At 44.3% G+C, this 22,058-nt stretch overlaps 1 protein-coding gene across 2 annotated transcripts in view; it reads right to left on the bottom strand.

Annotated features, from left to right (window-relative positions):
• The window catches only part of B3GLCT (beta 3-glucosyltransferase), a gene marked incomplete at both ends in the record, with an annotated part of 136,215 nt that extends 115,002 nt beyond the window's left edge, over positions 1-21,213 (bottom strand). Inside the window, 2 exons of one of the 2 annotated variants that reach the window (XM_080719912.1) lie at positions 7,143-7,192; positions 21,141-21,213. In XM_080719912.1, the coding sequence (XP_080576038.1) occupies positions 7,143-7,192; positions 21,141-21,213 (123 nt within the window). The remainder of the gene's footprint in view (positions 1-7,142; positions 7,193-21,140) is intronic. The other variant, XM_080719913.1, reaches the window with a different exon arrangement.
• Positions 21,214-22,058: the final 845 nt, after the last annotated feature.

Below are 22,058 nucleotides of genomic sequence, written 5' to 3'. Positions count from 1 at the left end.
GCTTTCAGGCCATAAGAAATAAATCTCAGTTCCTTATAAATTACTCAACCTCAGGTTTTCTGTTATAGCAGCACACATGGTCAATGAGCCAGAAAGGATGCCTCAGAGCTGGCAAGCTCTAGACACAGAAATCTGCATGTGGCACAGAAATACCTGGTTCTCACTCTGCGCATTTCAAGGACAAATTCTTGAAAGACTGGCAAACTGTAAGGCATCGGCAGCTAAATCTGACATTTTCATCTCCTTCTCTGCAGACTAGGAAGGAGTTTTCTTTCTAATTGCCCTCTTTCATTTTCAACAGCCATATGCTCTAATTATGACAATTGGATGGTGACAAATATCCCTCAATTTTCTTCAAAGACGGCATTGAGAATTGTGGTTGTGAGCCTTTACCATCAAAATTGGGAGCAAATTAAAAGCCAAAATGCAGATGTGTCCTTTAAGAATGCCAAAGGAACTGTTATAAGAGACAGAGAGGAGAGAGGACTAACCACAGGAGAATGACTACCTTGAGTAGCACTGTATGAAAGTATCTTGGTTCGGGATCAGAAATGCCACTGAATAGAGAAGAAGCCATAGTTAGATGCTGATCTGTTGGATCCTAGTATCAGATGACACTTCACCTAACCATGATAAAACATGGAGCTTTTAGAACTAGTAAAAAAGACAGCAAACTTGAGCCTGCTTTTTGAATGTGCTAAGCCAAAGTCAGGTTAATACTGCAGGGTACCAGTTATACCTAATGCCACTCTCAACCAGGACAGACACCTGGGTAAGAACACTGGACCCAGCTCGGGGGCACCGCTGGCTGCCACCACGAGCCTGCTAGCTGCCTGTGGCCAAGCTACCTATGAGAGGCCACAGATTGGCTGCCAGACAAGGGCCATGTTTCTAGCTGCACAGTGGTATATACAGAAAAGGAGGTATATACACACAATGGCCTTTTACTCAGCCATAAAAAAAGAATAAAATGATGTCATTTGCAGGTAAATGACATAAACTAGAGAATATCATGCTAAATGAGGTCAGCCAGTCCCAAAAAGTCAAGGATCACGTGCTTTCTCTAATATGTAGACACTAGAAAGAAAAATGGAATCAAAGTGGACTTCAGATAAAGAGCAGAGAAACCAGTAGAACGGTAGAAGCAGGGGACGAGAAGAGAAAAAGAGACAGAGGAAGCTTGACGAGGGAAACAGTTATAACAGTGCTATTTCCGTACATGAAGATATCACTACCAATCTCACTAACATGTACGAGGGCAGGAGGACGTAGGACGGGATCAGGAGGGAAGCACATCAAGGCCGTGGGCAGGTATGTGTGGATCACTTTGACCCTCACTATGAAGCATAATTACAATGTACCCCAAAAACATATTTAAAAAATAAAAATAGAATGATTGGATCTAGAAGTAGCACTGGAGATTACTAAATGTAACACTCCCCTTTTACAAACAACATAATCCTTTATCTTTCCATATCTCAGAAAAACAAAAGATATTCCCAAGCCACTGGCCACAAACCCAGGATGAAAAGCCCACGTCTATAGAATCCTTGGCAATGCCTCTCCCTTATGCCACTTACCCAATGAATGCTTGCCAGTCTTCCCTGGTCAGTAAACCAGACTATATTGTGAGAGGAAGTTATAAGTAACATGTACAATAGAAGTCACCTTTATCAACAAGTTGAAAGATGAAAAATATCTGGAACTCAGTGATTCTAGACTAACTTGAACAAACTGGAATAGCATCTAAACCTCCTAAATCAAAAAAATAGCAACCGATTATATATCTTTGTCTATTATTAAGAACTGTAACTCAGATCAGCTGACACAATAGCCAGGAAATCATTAGCTGTTTCAAATGATTCAATTTGTAAACCATAAAAATAAATATCCAAGAAAGAGTTGAATTAGGTGAAGTGAAACAGAACCTGAATGGTCTTGAATAATTTCTCCTTTGAGAAAGAAAATTAAACTAAATGTACAAATTGACAGAACATTTAAAATTCTGTCTTCAACTTCCCTAGTGAATAGGATTAATTCTTCCTAAGAAGAAAGAAACACATGATTTGTTTTATTATCTCTGCTGCCATATTTCTTATACTATCAATATTCATCAAAATGTCCTCACTCTCAAGGTTGTATAAGTCAACTGAATCGCTATCCAGATAGAAAAAAGATTTGTTACAAATACATCTACCCATGGACAGCTCCTACAACCAGGAAAACATATATCCATTTCCTTTTCATATAAGTTTGAGTTTTTAAGCCACAATATATTTGAACACATGCAATCCAAATACATAAGTTCTTCATAAAAAGAGGATATAAGCCGGGCGTGGTGGTGCACCCTTATAATCCCAACTTTCAGGAGGCAGAGACCAGAGGATCACGGTTCACAGACAGCCTTAGCTACTTAGCGAGGCCCTTCGCAACTCAGTGGAACCCTGTTTCAAAAATAAAAAGACTGAAAAATAGGGCTAAGGGTGTAGCCCAGAAGTACAATGCCACTGGGTTCCATCCCAGTACCCCCCCACACACACACACACAAAGAGGATATAACATGCTTAAAAGATGTTCACAGCCAGGCATTGTGGCACAAGCCTGTAATCCCAGAACTTGGGAGGCTGAAACAGGAGGATCACAGGTTCAAGGACATCTTCACCAAGTAGTGATATGCTTATCAACCTAGTGAGACTCTGTTTCAAAATAAAAATAAAATGGAGGTAGGGGTATATATGTCCCTGGGTTTAACTCCCAGTGCCACAGAATATGACATAAAATCATAAAATCTTTTTTTTTTTTTGGTGCGGTACGGGGAATGAAACGCAGGAACATTCTACCACCAAACCCAGCACAGAAAATCTGTGGTAAGAAAAGAGAAGTAAAATGCCATCTTCTACCCAATCACCATCAACACCCTCCAGAATTTTGAATAAATTAATCCAGATGTGTTATCAGTGCACTCAGGTATAAGCTGATCCTGTGTTCTAATTCTGCCTTGACCAGTTACTAGCTCAGACCTTATCTGTAACACAAATAATAATTACAGAACCCATCTGTGTCTCATCTTTAAAACTGAAATAATAAGCCAGGCATGGTGGCTCACGCTTGTAATCCCTGAGCTTGGGAGGCAGGAGACAGGAGGATCGTGCAGGCTCAAAGCCAGCCTCGTTGGCTTAAGAGACCCTGTTTCCAAATAAATAAAATATATATAAAAAAAATAGGTCTGGGAGTGTAACCTGGGTAGAAGGGTTTCCAGGAACCCCAGTACCACCAAAAAAAAAATTTTTAAATAATAATTATAGGACCCACTATATATGTTATACTGTAAGGTGAATATGATAATAAAATGCTGAGTACAGTATCTACATAAAACAAATGTTCAATAATTATTGGTTCCTACCTTTCTTATCATTATCATCCTCATGAACTACTCTGTAAAGTCACCACCACCATAAAAGAAATGTAATTAATGAAGCCAGCCATGGTAACACACACTTGTAATCCCAGTTCTTGGAAGGCTAAGAAAGGAGGATCTCAGTTTCAAGGCCAGCTGCAGCAACTAGGTGAAGCCCTCAGCAACTTAGTGAAATCCTGTCTCAAAATAAAAATAAAATAGGCTATGGTGTAACTCAGAGGTAGAATGCCCCTGGTCTCAATCTCTAGTACTGGAAGGGAAGAAGGGAGGGAGGAGAAAGAATAATCTAGCTAATGAAAGCAGTAAGGTCTACTGTGATCTGTAACTTTGATATGTTTAGGTAAAACAGCTAGTTTGTGCAACCTCTTAAAAGACTGCATAAGGAGCCGGGTGTGGTGGTACACGCTTATAATCCCTGCACTTGGGAAGCTGAGACAGGAGGACCACACAGGTTCAAAGCCAGCCTCAGCTACTTAGTGAGACCCTGTTTCAAATAAAATATAAAAAAATAGGTCTGGGAGTATAACCCAGAAGTAGAAAGCCTCTGGGTTCCACCCCCAGTACCACCAAAAAGGGCTACATAAGATATTTCTTGTTATCAGGTAAACAATTAATTAGGATTTGGTTCTATTCTAAGTTGTTCTCTCTCTCACTCTCGCTCTCTATCTATCTATCTTCAAAACAACCTTTAGAAGTAGGCCCTATTACCCTGTCTTACAGATGAAGACACTGAGGCACCGTAAGGATCACAAAGTGCCACAACTGGCCAATGGTGAAGAGATGAACTGTAGCCCTCTGGCTCCGGTGTCCAGCATGAGCCTGGTGTCATAAAGGATGCGAGAGCAAAGCCACCTAGGACGTCAAGCCAGGCAACGATGCAGTTTGGAGGCAGGCAGGTGGCCCTGGCTGGGGACAGCACCTAGGGCCTGGAATACAATCCTGCAAGGGCAGGCTCCCCCGAAAGCTGTCTGCAGGTCAGAATCAAGGACAGTGCCAGACACCAGGAACCCGAGAGAGGAGCTGAGCCCAGGGTTCAGGTCACAGCCAGCCTGAGGACACCTGCAACATGATGGGGACCCAAGCCTGTGGCCACTCAGTGAGCGTGCCTACTGTTTGAGGTAGGTGGGACCTGGCCCCGACAAGAGCTGGCCTGCACTGGACAGAAAGCCTCGCGTGGCCCGAGTGTGGCAAGTCTGAGGTGAAGCGGGCGGGAGGCAGCTGCTTCTGGGCAGGAACGGCCAGGCAGATCCTTGTCGATCTTGCCTAGCGGTATGCAAACATTAACAAGGTCGTTGTTCAGAGCCTTCAATTCTAACTCCAGGTTCAACTTCAGATTTTGGACAACCTTGTACAAACTAAATCTTCCCCATCCCCGGGTCTCAGGTATATTGGGTGTATAGTAGACATGCTATCATTGCTGCTCCTCATGAGATTAACAGCTATTTTGGCTGTGGGACCTATGCAGAGTCAATTAATGACATCTTAAAGTGCATTAATAATACCTTTGCATGAAAACTGACACTTAGATACAGGGCTCAGCTCATCTATCTCTTTCCCTGTTTATATTAATGTACATACTTAAAGCAAAGAAAACATACAGTCTCTTGTTTGAAAAAGAATCAGTTAAAACCTGTATTTGACTTGGAAGGCTGAGACAGGAGGATCACAGGTTCCTGGCCAGCTTCAGCTATTTAGTGAGGCCCTCTGAAATTTAGTGAGACCTTATTTCAAAATAAATAATAAAAAATAGGGCTGGGGGTGTAGCTCAGAGGTAGAATGCCCCTGGGTTCAATCCCCAGCACTGCAAAAAAAAAAAAAAAAAAAAAAAAAAAAAAAAAAAAAAAAAACTGTATTTAAGAGTATGTAGCATAATTTCTAAATTCATTAAACAAAACCTTAATTTTCTGTTAATAATCCTTAGGTAGCATCCCTTAATTTGTCATAAATGATCCTCATAATTGTCAAATACACACATTATAATCATAAGCCTATGTAATACAAAATAGTACAGTGTAAAAAAATTTCAAGGACTCAGAAACTTTGAACTTTAAGTTCATTTTCTAGTAATTTCTAATAACTTAAATATCTACTTTGCTTAGTAGTAACAGCATCATTGAGAAGATCAAACTAAATGAAATGTGTGAAAATGCTTTACTAGCCATAAAAAGTCTTAAAATCATAAGATTATTACTATCATTTCCCCTGTGAAGGAATTCCATAGTATAGTTAGAACCAGTGATATTCTGTTGAAAAATAAAGCATTCAATTAAGAAATGCTTTTACACCAATTGTGGGGGTAGTGTGTGTGTGTGTGTGTGTGTGTGTGTGTGTGTGTGTGTGAGTGTGTGTGTGTGTTACAGGGATGGCACACAGGAGCATTGTACCTCTGAGCTACACCCCTCTCCCCTATATTTTAGTCTTTTTATTTTTTGAAACTGGGTCTCACTGAGCTGCGAAGGGCCTAAGTAGCTGAGGCTGTCTCCTGAATGCTGGGATCACAAGAGTGTGCCACCACACAGGGTTTGGGGGTAAAATTTAGACTCAACAAAGCCTTAAGTGATATGGCAAGAGCAAGTTATATTTTGAAATCTTGCTTCTATTTCTCACTTGCTGAACTGGCCCTCTGCAAAACCCCAAAGGGAAGCACTTAGATAAGGTTCTTGCCTAAATCCAGTGATCAAAGAGCAGAAGCTGGAGAACTTAAGTAAATGCTGCCTCCTCCGCAGAACTCAGGTCTGCTTTTTGGTGCTGAGCATATAAGGAATCTGGCCGCTTAGTCACCTTTGGGTCTCCCCCTCGGGCCCCAGGACCCCCTCCTTCCTACTCGGCACCTTCAAGGTGGCAGTAATCAGGCTCTTGACATATCTATGGCAAAGCAAAATCCTTTCATAGGTTAGGAAAATTAAATCTAACTTTGAAACTGGAGAAAACTATGGTATCCAAGCAAGATTTCCAAAATGTCTGTCTCCATCTCAAGTACCTGTTATCTTAGAATGACTTTAAAATCTAGTAGGTGTGCTATAATTATTAAAGGATTTTTTTTAAGCAAGCCTATCTACAAGTCGCTGCTAGGGATTCAAACTCTATGTTAGCCAAATTAAAAATATATATATGCTGATCAACATTATATTAATTCATATAACAAAAGAAATATATTAACTATTAAATAACAAAAGCTGAGTGGGGCATGGTGGCACACACTTGTAATCCCAGCATTCATCCCAGAGGATCGTGAATCCTGGACAGCCTCAGTTACTTACCAAGGCACTTCGCAACTCAGTGTGACCCAGTTTCCAAAAAAAATAAAGAATAAGCCAGGTGTGTCGTTGCACACTTGTAATCCCAGCATTTGGGAGGCGGAGACAGACTGAGGTTCACAAACAGACTCAGCTACTTAGTGAGACACTGTTTCAAAATAAAGAATAAAAAAAATAGGGCTGGGGGTATAGCTCAGAGGTAGAATGCACCCGGGTTCCATCTCTAGTACTGCATAAATAAATAAATAAATAAACAAACAAACAAACAAACAAAATAAAATAATAAAAAATAGGGCTGGGGGTGTAGCTCAGAAATACAATGCTCCTGGGTTCCATTCCCAGTACAGCAAAAAGTAAATAAATAAAATAAAATAATAAATAAATAGATAAATAAATCTTTGCAGTTCCCATTAAATATAAAAAAAATCTCAGAGAGGAAGACTAGATTAGATCAGTAGAATTAGTACCTGAGTCTTCTTGACCTCTTTCTTTACATCTTCAGATACCAGAGCAAAAGCTGGAAGAAAAAAAAAAGAATATTTTTACATTAAAATTAGCAACTTAGGTTCATTCTCATATTCAACAGTTTTACTTTTAAGGAGAAAAAAAGATAATTTAACAAGATGAAGCTTGTTCATTTTTAAGCAGCTGCAACGGCTACAAACTAGTATTGTTGGCTTTTTTTCATCTGAGAACCAGAACTATTCATGGATGTGAAGCCAACACGCCTGGACTACCAAGCAAAAGAAATACTCAAAGAAATGAAAATCTGTGTACACTATTTGTGTCTGCAGATATGAACTGCACACAAAAAAGATGTATGCAAAATATTTCTTAGAAACTTTTACCTACATTCTGGTACCTACATAAGCAAAGGAAAATTCCTGAGAAGTCAAAGGGAAATACAAATTCCCACCCTCGTCACTGCTGCTGAAGCCTGGCACACAACATAACGAAATTTGGAAGTAGCTTTTCCTTAGGGGCTGCAGGGTTAGAAGTGCCCTCAGGTGCTGCTGTTAGTACCCTCAGAGAGAAAGAGTTTGCAGAACCCCTCTCAAGATACAGGGGAGAGGAAAAGGAGGGGAATTTAAACTATTCCCCATTCAAAATGATTTAATGTTTCAAGTCAGAGCCCATAAATAGACAAGATCTCCCTAGAGAAAGTTTGGGCTCTGCATTAAAAATAATAACAACAACATAACAACAACATTTTGAAAACACAGGCAGAATGATCTGCCAGTCAGGAAGACAAAACTTAATACCTTAATTGTATAGTGCATTTCTCCTAAGCAGCCAGGCATGCACTGGGGAGGGGTTGCTCTTTCCGCAGCCTTCCCTCTAGTACGTGGGCAGTGCACAGAACAGGAATGCACCAAAAGGTTGGAGAGACATGATGCCAGGAAGCAATGATATAGGGCAGTAAGTGTAGGGGAGAACTCACTGGGGCACCAGGGAGACCCCACCCACTTCTGGATCCCTTCTACCTATTCTCACCCCACCCCCAGACATCCACTCCTCTAGTTCTCCATTAACATTTGCTTAAAGGAAATAATCTAAAACATATTCACACTAAGAAGCAAGTGACTAACATGGTTTAATCGTTTCCATTTCCAGAATGACATTTCAAGACGGCAGGGTGAAATTGAAATGCAAGCCAAATGCAAGCCAAATGAACCTCTGCGTGGAATTTAGGTAAGAACAGATAGAACCTTGGGCCTCCCTGAGACCACCTCATCTAAAACAACAAATCCTGACTCCACATTCTGCTTATCCCCTCAGTCTGCTGTACTTTTCATCAGAGAACTTATCACCAACTGATACACATGGATTTGTCTATTATTTATTGTACACATTAGTTTACTGCAAGCCCCATGAGGGCAGGAATATAGTTGTATTGGCTGTTTGTCTTATATACCAAGAATACAGGTAGCATGTAGAAGGAGCTCAATGATACTGAATGAATGAACCAACAATGGAATGAATGAATGAATGAATGAATGAATGTCTTCACTAGAGCCCTGGGAGTCACAATGCTTAGGGAGGCCTACTCCTAACACCAGGCAACACCCACCCCATAGAATGAAGTTTAGTGCCTCTCCCAATGTTCTCACTTTACACACACACACAGCCCAAATCTTTGTTCATCAAGATCTAGAAAGATTTAAGCCCAAACACCATTTTAAGTTCTGCTACAGAGTACTTAATATTTTGGTATTGCTTTCTTTCATTAACCTCCAAGATTATCTGCACATTTAAACCCCTCAAGGGAGTTGGGCATGGTGGTGCATGCCTATAATTCCAGTACTTGAAAGGCTGAGACAGGAGGATCTCAGGCTTGAGGCCAGCCTTGGCAACTTAATGAGACCCTCAGCAACTTAGACTCTGTTTCAAAATTTAAAAAGGGCTGGAGGTTTAGCTTGGAGGCAGAATGCCCCTGCATTCAACTCCCAATACCAAAAAGTAAATTAAAAAAAAAAACTTCATGAAGATACAAAAATAGAATTATTCAATAAACATCAGGAACTAAGGGTGAGAAGCTCAGTGGTAGAGCATTTGCTTAGCACCAAAAATAAAGAAATCATAAACATCCACGAAGATCATAACAATGATAGCATCACTTATCACCACAGAATTCCAGAAAGCGGAACATTCTAAGAACTTGAAGGATATTAAGAACCACCGCCAGACATGACTTTGATTCTAAAACCCATCTCCCTTACCCTAATCAATTCCTACTCCAAACACAGACAAAGATCTCTGGCTTAGAATTTCCTCTTTTATCAAGTAAAATTACTTTCCCAGTGGAACAGCTTTGGCAACATCATCTGCACCCAGTGTTGCCTTTCACCTGGCTTGTCTGTGAGGTCAATGCATGAGCAGCTGCCTGCGAATGCAGATCAAGTGCAGGAAAGGCGCCTCTTCTGGACGGGTTCTAAAGATTACTAACGCATGTTCAGCCTTTCACAAGGAGCCAGCTAGTGCCATTTGCCATGGTAAGTGTTTAAAGTAGACATCACATAGAGGGAAGATGCTGTTGGTAAATCAAGTGATTCCACCAATCCTGCATTTTATAAACAAGGCACCATTCCTTCACTCGGACGAGGCTTAACTGAGGTAACATTAAACTAGATTCTAGTTTAATCCTCTAAAAATACACAGACGCAGAGTTTTAAAAAAAAAAAACCCTAAGAAAAAGTCTGTCCTTTCTCCTCTTCACTCTACTGTGAAATTAAAAACTCCTTTTTCCCATGATAGATACAAATTATATATTTAATACAATGACATAAGAAATCCATCAGTTGATTTCACAAGAACAAATCATATGGCAAAATAATCCCCATTAGAATGTTTTATTTCACGTTCCAATTGGTTTATCTTTACATTTCCAAAATCTAAAACAAAAGAAATCATCAAGAATCTAAATGTATTCTGAAAACACAGAATATGCTATACCAGCAATTAATCTAATCTTAAAATAATGAATCATTTGCAGAATTGTCACCAATAAAATTCTGGTTTCATGGAAATGGAGAAATGGTGCAAAGAGATGAGTAGATGAGGAAAATGAGAAATATTTGCAAGTAAGATAAGAAATTGCCTAGCCCCTTCATTAACTCTACCAAGATTTATTTAATTTTTATCCTGTGTATGTTTAGTTCTCACTACTAAAGTGTGTGTCTTAAATTATTTCTATTTATAAATGTTTCCACTTTCATAAATTGAGAGGAGCTAGGTCACTGTGCTTGGCTTTGCTTCTCCCTTTTTAAAAATTTCTGTATTCTGAATTGGTGCAAATTTCAGATATGTTAATCAAGTGAGCATAGTTGGATATATAAAATACAAATAAATCACAGTATGAGAAGATAAAGTATGGGAATTGTATGTGTACTGTACTTATACATAACTCTCATTCTATCAGTTGCCACGAAGGCTGAATTATTAGCTTCAGGTCTGCATGAAATGTATTTTTTATGTGTATGATAGACTTAATTTTTCTTTTCTTTTTTTTTTTTTTTGGTGGTACTGGGGGTGGAACCCAGAGGCTTTCTACCTCCGGGCTATCCTCCCAGACATATATATATATATATATATATATATATATATATATATATATATATATATATATATTGGAAATAGGGTCTCACTAAGTTGCTGAAAGCCTCACTAAGTAGCTGAGGCTGGCTTTGAATCCGTGCGATCCTCCTGTGTCAGCCTCCCAAGCGCAGGGATTACAAGCGTGTGCCACCACGCCCGGCGACTTATTTTTTCTTGAAAATTAAAATCTACCAATTGCTAAAAAAGAGAGCACACACATTGCAAATGGAAGGCTATAAACCTGGGCTATGGACTGAGGGAGAAGGAGGAGAGAGGAAGAAAGCCCCAACTCTTGGCTTCCCCCTGCCAAAGGAGCACACAGGAATGACCACGTGGGGCTCCTTGTCTGCCCTTTGGTTTCACACTAATTCAGTAGGGGAAACTAGTCTTGAAACCGTGGTCTTGGTGCCTTAATGTACAGTTGGAGAAATAATCCAAGGTAAATCATGCCGTTACATGCCAAACTGCTGTTTAAAAGTAATTTTCCCTTTTCTATTTTCAACATAAATTGTGGAGAACTGAGACATCGAACTATATTTAAAGTGCAAATGAGGGCAGGCAATAGAAATCAGACCTTTTTCGTGATAACTAATTCAGGCTGACGAATGTATTAGCACACCTATGTGGAGAGAGAAATCAAGATTTTACAACTAACCCGGAACTAAGATTTATAGAACAGCCTAAGCCCCAGAGAGCAAGAAAACTCGAGATAATTGCAATGCATTTAAGCAACACTGGTCAGCTATCTTTTGCTGTTTCCTGAGAGGCAGGGGCTGTTCTCCACAGGGGAAAGATAATTTTGCTTTCTCAGTTTGTGACTTGATTTGTTCCAATTCTCCTGATTTGTCTTCCCAAACTTTCCCCAGAACATCTATCCTAGAAACCAACCTGAAACCAAAGAAACCCACAAAGGCACCAAATAACACCATCTCGGCCGAGTGCTGTGGAAGCAAATGAGATGTGGGAAAGCCTTTAGTGCCCAGCTTAGCACATGAGAAAACTCAGGCAACAGCTGCCATCCTGCCACTGACCAGAAAATGATGGCTGTCGGCCTGTCTGTCTAGGTGGTCGTGTGCCCTGCACGAAAGCCAGGAGGGAAAGATAAAACCTGGTGCCGTGGCTCTGCTGCCCAGGACCAAGCTCGCAGGAACCTGTCCTGGAAAGAACAGGTGCCTAGCTCTCTCTAGGACGCCATACACCTTCTATTCACAAAACATCTCCCCAGCACACCTCCTGCCTCCAGGGACTCCCCCTTCCTGGAGCTTTCCAGGCTTAATTCCCGGGTCCTTGGGAGGGGGTTCTGAACTCCAGGAAGCACAGCACGAAGCCAACTGACTTGTTTCCAATTACATGCTTTGAAGGAAATCTGCTGGTAGTTGAGCAAAATTGAAACAAAGGGCACAGCCGGGCCAGCAAGAGGCTAGAGCTGCCGGCCTTGGCCTTTCCCTCTCCTCCTGTGGCTGCTGACACACTGGGTACAGCTCCACCACCACACCACAGGGTGGAGGGCCAGTCAGTCTACACAGGAGGGCAGTGAGAGCACCAGTCCACGAGGCCGCTGAGCAGCAAACGGCTTAGCAAGCGGAGTGCCTCAGACAGGTCCTGGCACCTGCCAAGTGCTGCAGGTGTCAGCAACTATTGTCATCATCATTACTCATGTTTTCACTGGGCTTCAACAGGCAAGAGTCACTCTATGTGTACTAAGTGCCACGTATTATGCATTATGCGAGACCCTGGGGAACTGGAGATGAGTGTGCAGCCCCCCAGGAGCTTAGGGCCCAGTGGGGGAGACAAGGCAGTCAAGAACCAAGAGGAGAGCAGTGTAGGCAGTGGCTGGGGAGCCTGAGGGGAGGGCTGCCCCCTGCAGAGAAGCAGGCCTGCGGTGAGCTAAGGCACTGCTACAGGCAGCAAATTCCTCCCTGCAGGGACTTCAAGTACAGTGCCAAGGAAACCAGGAAACAGACCTCTGCACACAAAGCAGAGCAAAAAGCCTGGTGTGCCCAGAGCAGGGACACCTGGAGGGAAGGCAGGATTGGGAGGGGTGGAGGAGTGGCCGGTGCCCTGGAGTGGGGGCCAGCAGGGCAGGGACAAGAAAAGCAGAGTGACTGGAGTGGGCATGTAATGGGGCCTAGAGGCTGCTTTTGTTTTCTTTTTTTATGGTACTGGGGATGAAACCCAAGGACATTCTACCTCTGAGCAACACCCCCAGCCCTATTTTTCATTCTTTATTTTTAAAGAGTCTCATTGAGTTGCAAAGGGCCTCACTAAGTAGTAGCTGAGGCTATCCTCAAACCACGATCTTCCTGTCTCAGCCTCCTAAATGCTAGGATTACAAGAGTGCACCACCACACCCAGCTTAGAGGCTACTTTTGCTAAAAGCACTGGCTCTCCCCTTGGACTGCAATGTCTGAAGAGAAACTAACACAGGGTAAAAGCTGGGGCACCTCTACCTTCATTTTGTATCTGTCTCCTTTCTACTTTAAGCTTTGGGGCAGATGCCTGCTCAACTCTGTGGGTAGATATGTTAATCATTTAAGGAGTGTTTCTGTAATGCTAGTAATTCTCCCCCTTCCAGGCTGAAGGCACCAAGATAAGAGTAAGATATTTTCAAGATTCCAGGAACAGAGAGCCTTGCAGGCAGATCACTCCATGATGGGACTGGCCCCCTAAGAAGGAGCCATCAGCTTGTGATGAGAATCCCTTGGACCCTCAAGTGACAATGATGTCCCTGCTTCCCTGGAGCCATCAAGATGTTGCAGAACCAGCCTGAGAAAAATGATCTCCAGGTCACAGTGTGACCAAGACTAATTAGCTAAGCATACTTCCTTGCACCTCAATTTTATTCCTTCCCTATTTAAACCTAAAGCTCCTGTAGGCTCTGGGTAAAGAGGTTTGGTTTCTTTGCTTCCTGGTAATAGCTATACCAAATAAATTTATTTCCTACTTCACCATTATTTTTCCTGTTTGACTTTTGGGTTGAGTGGCCAAACCCAGTCTTCTGGGTCTCCCCAAAGTCAGGTCTCCCCACCCCCGGGGCTGAGAACTCTGATGTCAGGGACTCCTGAGGGGATTGGCTGATGAGGCTGAGCATGGCAGGGACCATGATCATGAAAGGGGCTAGTGTCAGGGAGTCTGGTTTTTAATTTATGGATGGAAATCTTTTTGAAGTATTCAATGAAAGGAATACCCGGCTATGTGCCCTAGATATATTTCTGGAGGTCGTGTGTACAGTGGCTGCAGGGGGACAGAAAAGGACAAGAATGTACCAACTAGGCAGCTCATGGAGTCGGGCCTAGCTGGTCTGAGGGCAGGTCAGGGCACAGCAGGCTGTGAGACTGAAAAAGCAGAAGCCGCTGCTGCTGCCTGTGAGACAGACCGTACTGGCTACTCAATGTGAGCTGGGGGGAAAGGGAAGCCCAGAGGAGCAGGAAGTGGAAGACAAGTGCAGTGGTCCCAGGCTTCCTATTTGGGACCCATGTGTGCAGTTGGAAAGCTTGTGCAGCAGCCAGTACCCAAATGTGGAGGCCAGTGGGGAGGAGAGGGAAGAGGCCCTAGTGCTGCTCCCTCCACAGAGCAAAAGGACAAAGCCCCTTGGCTGGATGTGCCCAGACAAGGACACGTGGGCTGAGGACCCCCACATCTCAGGGACAAACTGTAAGGAGGCAAAAGAAATGGCCAGGCAGGGAGAGACGCAGGAACAAATGCAGTTCTTTAAGGGACTTGTAAGGAGTTCTTTCAAGGGGCTATGTCCTTAGCTGTACAGTACAATGGAAAGATCACAGCAGAGGAGCCCCTGCCTTGCTTAACTATGAGAAAGTGTACAGCGTAAGGTCAAAACACACAGCCTAGACTCAGACCTTCCAGGTTCAAAGCCAGGCTCTGCCATGTGCCAGCTAGGCAAACCAGGGTCAGGGACCCACCTTTCCCAGGCTGCTTTCCTTCCTGCAGAGGAGGGAAAAATGAAAATAATCAAAAGCTGATGTGTGCTCAGGTTCTGAAAAGTGCCTGGCCTACAGAAAAAGACAGACTATTTTGTTCACATGACAAACAGCAAGGTCCTAACACTGGGACGCAGAGCGAGACGGGAACTCAAGGGCTCAGTGGGGCTGTGTCCACAGCAGGCCTTGTCCACTTAACTACCTTCACTCCATTTATCTCATAAAAAAAGTACACGCTCCTCCAAAACCCCCTCCTGCATCTAGAGAAGATAAATTCAACATGATGTATAAAAGCCTTGAGCTTCTTACAGGAAGTAATGATGTAAACTAAAATATATCACCTTTTCCATTGCATAACATATTCTTTTAGGAGTAAAGATAAGTCATACCCCTAAGAAGAAAATGGGGCTGCCTTGCCGGAGAGCAACGCAAATCTATCTGATGAGATTCATACTCAGTTGTTTATTTTCCTGTCTAAATCCACGGCTTCCCATCATATAGACAAACACTGCTTTCTTCCCCAACTTCTACAAAATCTATGATCCCATACGTTTTTAATAAAAGCTTAAGTGCAGCTGGGCGTGGTGGTGCACGCTTGTAATCCCCGCGTTTGGGAGGCGGAGACAGGAGGATCATGTAGGTTCGAAGCCAGCTGTGCTGGCTTAAGAGACCCTGTTTCCAAATAAAAAGTATAAAATAGGTCTAGGAGTGTAGCCCGGAGGTAGAAGGGTTTCTAGGAACCCTAGTACCACCAAAAAAAAAAAAAAAAAGAAAAAAAAAAAAAGCTTAAGTGAAGCCCGGACATGATGATCACAGGTTCAAGGACAGCTTTAGCAGCTTGCAAATGCCCTCTGCAACTTAGTGAAAAAAAAATTTGGGGGGGTGGCGGTGTTGGGGATGGAACCCAGGAGCATTCTACCTCCAAGCTAGACCCCCAGCCCTGTTTTTTATTCTTTATTTTGAAACAGGGTCTCACTGAGTTGCAGAGGGCCTCACTAAATAGCTGAGGCTATCCACGAACCACAATCCAAACCACAATCCTTCAGTCTCAGCCTCCTGAATGCTGGGATTACAAGTGTACGCCACCACGCCTGGCTTAGTGAAACCCTTTTCGAAATAAAAATAAAAAAAATAGGGATGGAGACGCAGTACAGAGGCCAATTACCCCATGCCCAGTACCCCCCCCCCGACACACACACACAAAGTGAATTTGTTCTATCAATAAAGCTCTTTTCCTTAATTATTTTTTAAAAACTCAAATTGTCATGTAGTGCAATGACCCCCAAATCCTTCCCCAGAAGACATGTCTTCTGGACTCCAGACCCAAAACGTTATCTGCTCACCTGACATAAACCTGAACATCTCACATGTACCCCAAACTCAACCTATCCGGACCTTTTTGGCCTCACTTCTCCCTAAAATTAAAAATTCATTTCAGAAAAACATCTGAGCATCTAGGACTATAGAACTGTACCCCTAAGATTTATTACACCTAATAAATTTTATGCTATGCATATTTAACCACAATAATTTTTTTTAAATCTGGGCCTCTGCCATTAGTGTCTAAGTCAGTACACAGCACTATCCACCTGTCAGCTCCTGACAGAAAGCCATGACTCATCCTTGCCCCACCCCTCCTCTCAGCCCACCAGACCCAATCAATCACAGGGGCTAAGAGTCTTAATCATCTCCTGAGTTCTCTAAGGCAGCCTCCTCCCAGTTACCCACACCCACACTGGCCCCTCCAGCTCCCAGTCCACAGGACAACCAGAGTGGACTTCATGGCATGGATGTCCAATCATTCACTGTCCCATGACAGTCCTAAATCATCCCTGGCCCCTGCTGATCTTGCCAATCCCGCCCACCCCCACCCCCAAAACTCTGGCACTCTGTCCTTTTTCCACTTGATTCCTTCACAACCAAGCCTATCCCTCTGCTGCCATACCCTTCCCCTCCCCTGGTTGGCTTCTGCTTGACTACAAGAAAGCACAGCATAAGGTCAAACACACGCCAGGCGTGGTGGCCCACCCTTGGAATCCCAACATTTGGGAGGCTGAGACAGGAGAATGGCAGTTTAAACAACCAGCCTCAGCAACTCTGTAAGGCCCTCTGTAACTTAGAGAGACCTTGTTTCAAATTAAAGAATAAAATAGGGCTGGGGGTGTAGCTCAGAGGTAGAATGCCCCTGGGTTCCATCCCTGGTACTGCCGAGAGAGAGGCGGGGGGCAGGCAGGCAGGCAAAGAGCTTACACTCAGACCATATAGCTGCACCCCCAGCCCTATTTTTTATTCTTTATTTTGAAACAGGGCCTCACTGAGTTGTAAAGGCCTCACTAAGTAGCTGAGGCTGGCTTTGACCCTATGATCCTCCTGGCTCAGCCTCCCAAGTACTGGGATTACAAGTGTGTGCCCCCATGCCCAGCTCTTACTAGGCTTTTATACAAGGTTTCTCAATCCCAGCCCTAGTGACATCTTGTACTCCAATAATCAACTGACTGATGGTGGGGGCAGAGCTCTCCAGCCAGTACACTGTGGGATCTCAGCAGCATCCCTGGCTCTAGATGCCAGCAGCACACCTGCCACACCACCCAGTGACAACCACAAGTCTCCAGACACTAAAGGTTCTATGGGGAGCAAGATCATTCTGTGAGACTCGCTGCCAGACCAGCTAAAAGCCACAGAACTTCCTACAGCAAGTTCTCAAAGAACTTAGCAGAGCTGTAATTCGTTTCTTGTTCCCCTAGTGTTTGATGTCACCCCTCCTCCTCCACTGCCAGCTCAGAGGATGGAGACAGACTAGATACATCTTATTCCTGCAATAGCCCACTGCTTGACACACAGTGGGTCCTCAATAATTAGTTTGAATAAATGAAGGAAACTGTGTGCAGTTCTCCCTTCTAATACTTTCTTCATACTGTGTGTGTGAGGGGAGAGTACTTGGGATTGGACCCATGAGTACTCTACCACTGAGCTATACCTCCAGCCCTGACCTTGAACTTGGGATCCTCCTGCCTCAGTCTCCTGAGTCACTGGAATTACAGACATGCACTTTGAAAGCCTGGTAGTAAGGGAGACCCTTAGTCAATGATAGGTGTAATGAAGCCCCAACACTCACAACTTTTCCTTTATCATGAGAAAGATGAGATTAACCTATGAGAGCCCTTAATATTATTCTTGAGTGGGAATCTGTTCAATGTTAAATATGGATTATACATAGTAATTACACGGTGTTACTAGAGGAAAAACATTTGCAAATTTCTCGTAGTTACCTTTATGCCTAGAAATTATATTTGCTTACTTGTTTATAATATTAATAAGAAGCAAAAACCTGGTCTTTAGTGCTCCAAATGAGATTGATTATTAGGGCTGCTTCAGTACTGGGCCCCAAACTTCTGTGGCTCCAAGAAAGTTAATAAAAAGGTGAGAACATCTTCTTCATACCCACCCCCCCACTCGGAGATGTCCTTGTACCTCAGAGGATGACTGTCAACTACAGGCAAACTCCTAGGGTCAAATATATGACCAGACCTGGGGGTCCTGAATGACAAATGATCCACCTGGAAGATGAAAACCTGTATGAGTAGAATCTGCATACTGCTTAAGAAATAAAAGGGGAGTGAAAAATCAAAGAAACACAAAGCAGCTAGGAATTCGGTCCGACTCTAGCTGTTTTAAAACTTCTGACTCACTGCAATGAAAGGAATCTGAGCAAGACTTGGCTCAGAACAAAAAAATCATTCCTAATTTTGGCAGGTGCTAAGAAATACCATCTTGGCTTATATGGAGAAGAGACAGGGATATGAAAGATAAAAGTTAATACCTATTATTTTGACAGTGGTTCAAATCAGCTTCTTCATAAACCTACAAATTAAGATTAGGTTTGGCTGCATATAATCTCACACGAGGCAAGAATAGCAATGGGTGAGAGACAGGGCTGGTGTATCTTCTATCTTTCAGCTCCATCATCCTAACTACCAGCTTCCATCTTCAAGGTTACCTCATAGCCACAAAACAGCCACCACAGCTCCAGCCATCAGATCCACAGGATGGGCAATGAGAAGAATTAAACAAGGCAAGAAGGCCTGCATCCCGGCTGCAACAGCCACTTTCGGTGCGTGTTCCCAAGAACCTCAGCCAGTCATCTCCACAGAGAGGTCACTGGTTACCTCTCCTCCACCCACCTCCTCATCCCCAATATAATCCCACTGACTTTTGCTGGTCAGGAAAAGAAGAGACATCAGGCTATTGGGTAGGCAGTTAGCATTCTCTGCTGCAATGGAATACATATATTAAATTCTAAGAGACAGCAAGGTTTTCAGGGATCTACTCCACGCTTCCAGTTTTATAGGAGAAAACCAAGGCTCAGAATGTGACCAAGAAGCTTGTATAAATCTGACTCTGGAACTAGAGCCAGACTTCAGGACTGAAGTTGCAGTGAATTTTGTTGGTATATGCAGATGGGTTTAAAATAAATTTCTGTATTGGCTTTCCTCAAAACACTTAAATATGATACAGTGTAGAGAACTATTCACAGTCCAACCCATCTTTTTTTGTTTTGTTTAAATTCTAGGGATTAAACCCAGGGGCATTCTACCTCGGAGCTACACCTCTAGCCCTATTTTTTACTCTTTTTTTTTTTTTTTTTTTCTTTTTGCAGGTCTGGGGATGGAACCCAGAGGCATTCAACCTCCGAGCTACACCCCCTGACCAATTTTTTATTATTTATTTTGAAACAGGGTCTCACTGAGTTGCTAAGGCTGGTCTTGAACCTGTGATCCTTCTGTCTCCACCTCCAAAGCAATGGAATTACAGTACCATCAGGCCTGGCTCGGACAGATCTTATAGGAGGATACTTTCAGAATTGTTCCTATGTCTCAGGACTCCTGTTGGATTGTCGGTTTCAGCAAACTTCTAAGAAGAGGATGAATGGGACTACATCTTTATAATTTTCAGTGTCCCTCCCCCAGCATCAAAATTGAGCTCAATAAAACGTACTCACGATTTACTCTAGACCTCAGGGACAATAGCCTCCTGTCTGTACCAAACCATGAAAGCCAGTTCACAAAGCCCAAATGTCTCACAGGGACCTTTTAATGGGTTTTATGTCTTATTTATTGTGCTTATCTGACAACTTCCCAAGGCTAATCGACATCTCTAAAAATGTGTTGACATTTTAGTTCATTCTTAATGTCCTTCAGTGTATTATCAAATTTGGACAGTGCAAACATTCCCTTAAGGGTAATAAGAAATAGATTACATGTGGAAATACAAATGTGCATTTCAACCTATACAGTGTATGTATTATATACAAATATTGTATTCCCGGGACAACATTATTAAGTGCAATGCTATAAATAGAAGGCCAATTTCAGCTACCACCCACCCTTTTGGTTAGTTGCAAAATGTCCAGGCAATAAGCCAAATGATACAGCCAGCAGTCACCTCGTCAATTTCCCCAACCTCCAAGCCTGCTCTTCACCCAGGGCTACCACCCAACAGTGTTTTGTCTTCCACCACAGAGTAACAGCCAAATCCAATCGCTCCCCAAGATCAATGGCAGCCTTCTGTCCACGGTGCTCAAACGCTGTTAATTACACTGTTGCCAATTTAATCATGTGCCTGAACAATTACCAACTAATCTCACTCGATATTCCCACACTTACCCAGCACCTATAGAAAGGCCAAGGATAGCCAGAAGCAACAAATACCCTACGTAAAGCCCTTAATTCAAATAAAAACGGGCTGTCAAGGTTCCGGTGGGCTAAGCAAAGCAGTGTGCAGAAACGCTGCGTTTTTTTTTTTTTTCTAAACTACAAAATCCTGCCATTTCTAAAAATCGGAAATTACTGCCGTTTCCTAGCCTGAAAACACAAGCAAATCCGGGACAACAGCACGGCACCATGAAAACAGGATTCTGAAAAGAGACTCATCTTGTGCCCTAGCTCTCAAACTTGAACAACTCTCGTCGCAAAAGTCGATTGCAAGGATATTTTTTTAAGGAAAGAAAAAAACAACTTCCATCCCAATTGCATGGGGCAGGGAGGGCGCACGCCTTTGTAGGAAACTGGAAGGAGGCGCGGGCACCGGGGCACAGGGGACGCGGCCGGCACAGTTTGCAGACGGCTCTCACTTTCCCGGGAAGAGCGGGGGCTCGGGGTCCCGCGGGGCGCGGCGCCTCGGGACCGGCCGGGCGGAGTCGGCGGCGTGCGCTAAAGTTTCTGGCGGCCGCTCCCCGCTGCTCGGCGTGCCCGGCGCCCGCTCCGCGGTGGGCGCGCCGCTCGGCCGCCCGCCAGCCCGCCGGCCGGGCGGAAGGCGGCGGGGGCGGGGGCGCGGGGGCGCCGCGAGGGGGCGCTGTGCGGCGGGCGGCGGCGGGCGCCCCGGGGCATGGCCGGCCCGCGCCTCCCGAGCCCGGCGCCCGCCGCCGCGACTTACCCGCCGAGCAGGTGAGGAGCGCCAGCAGCGCGGGGAGCGCCCGGCGGCGGCCGCGGCGGGCGAGCGGCTGCATCCCGGCGGCGGGGCGGCGCGCCCTGCCCGGGCGCGGGGACGGGAGACGCGGGGATCCGAGCTGCGCCGCTGCCGCCGCCGCCGCCCTGCCGCCGCGGCTGACCCTTCTCCGGCTCCCTCCTCCGCCTCCCTCCTCCTCTCCGCCGCGCCCGCCGCGCCGCGCCCTCTGGCGGCCGGGAGCGGCAGCGCCCGGTGCCCGCGCTCGGGACCCGACGGGCCGCAGGTGGAGGGGAGCCGCAGAGCCCCTTCCAGGCGCCGCCCTCTGCCGCCTCCGCCCCAGCCCCGTCCGCTCGCCATCCTCTGCCCTCGGGCCTCCACGGTCCTTCCCTTGCCTGAGTCCCCAGTGGTAGGTCGCTAGTTTCCCCTTCCCCGCCTTCCCACATGAAGGAGGAATCACTTTTCTGTCCTGCTAATACCTACCTGCTGTAAAAAGAGAGAGAGAGAGAGAAATCAATATTTCAACGCTTAATATTGTTGGCACCAATATTCTACTTTGATGAAAGTGTTTTTAATCAGCTCAACTAATTTACTTAATACCCTCTTTTTAAATGGAATTTGGCCACTAGCTTAGACCTGAAATTCTGCTTTTAATAGGTGTTTGTGGAATGCAATTTTAAATGTTCACCATCGTGGAAGGGGAAGGATATAATTTTATTCGAAATGTCCCATGAAGATTAATTAAATTGGAATACAGAGTAGGGGAGTGACATTGAAAGAGTCCCTCTTTTGTCCCACAAGACTACAAGCCTGGCAAAGGACTCCCTCCCAGCTGTGAGAAGCGGTGGAGCTAACTGGGCTGAGCTGGTCATGTCCTGCCGTGGACTGAAGAGGTAAGCAGTTATGGAG

This window comes from Muscardinus avellanarius (assembly GCF_963383645.1).
Source record: "Muscardinus avellanarius genome assembly, chromosome: 2".
In the NCBI taxonomy this organism is placed as follows: Eukaryota; Metazoa; Chordata; class Mammalia; order Rodentia; family Gliridae; genus Muscardinus; species Muscardinus avellanarius.
The sequence above is the reverse complement of the archived record's forward strand: the minus strand, read 5'-3'. Positions and strand labels throughout refer to the sequence as shown.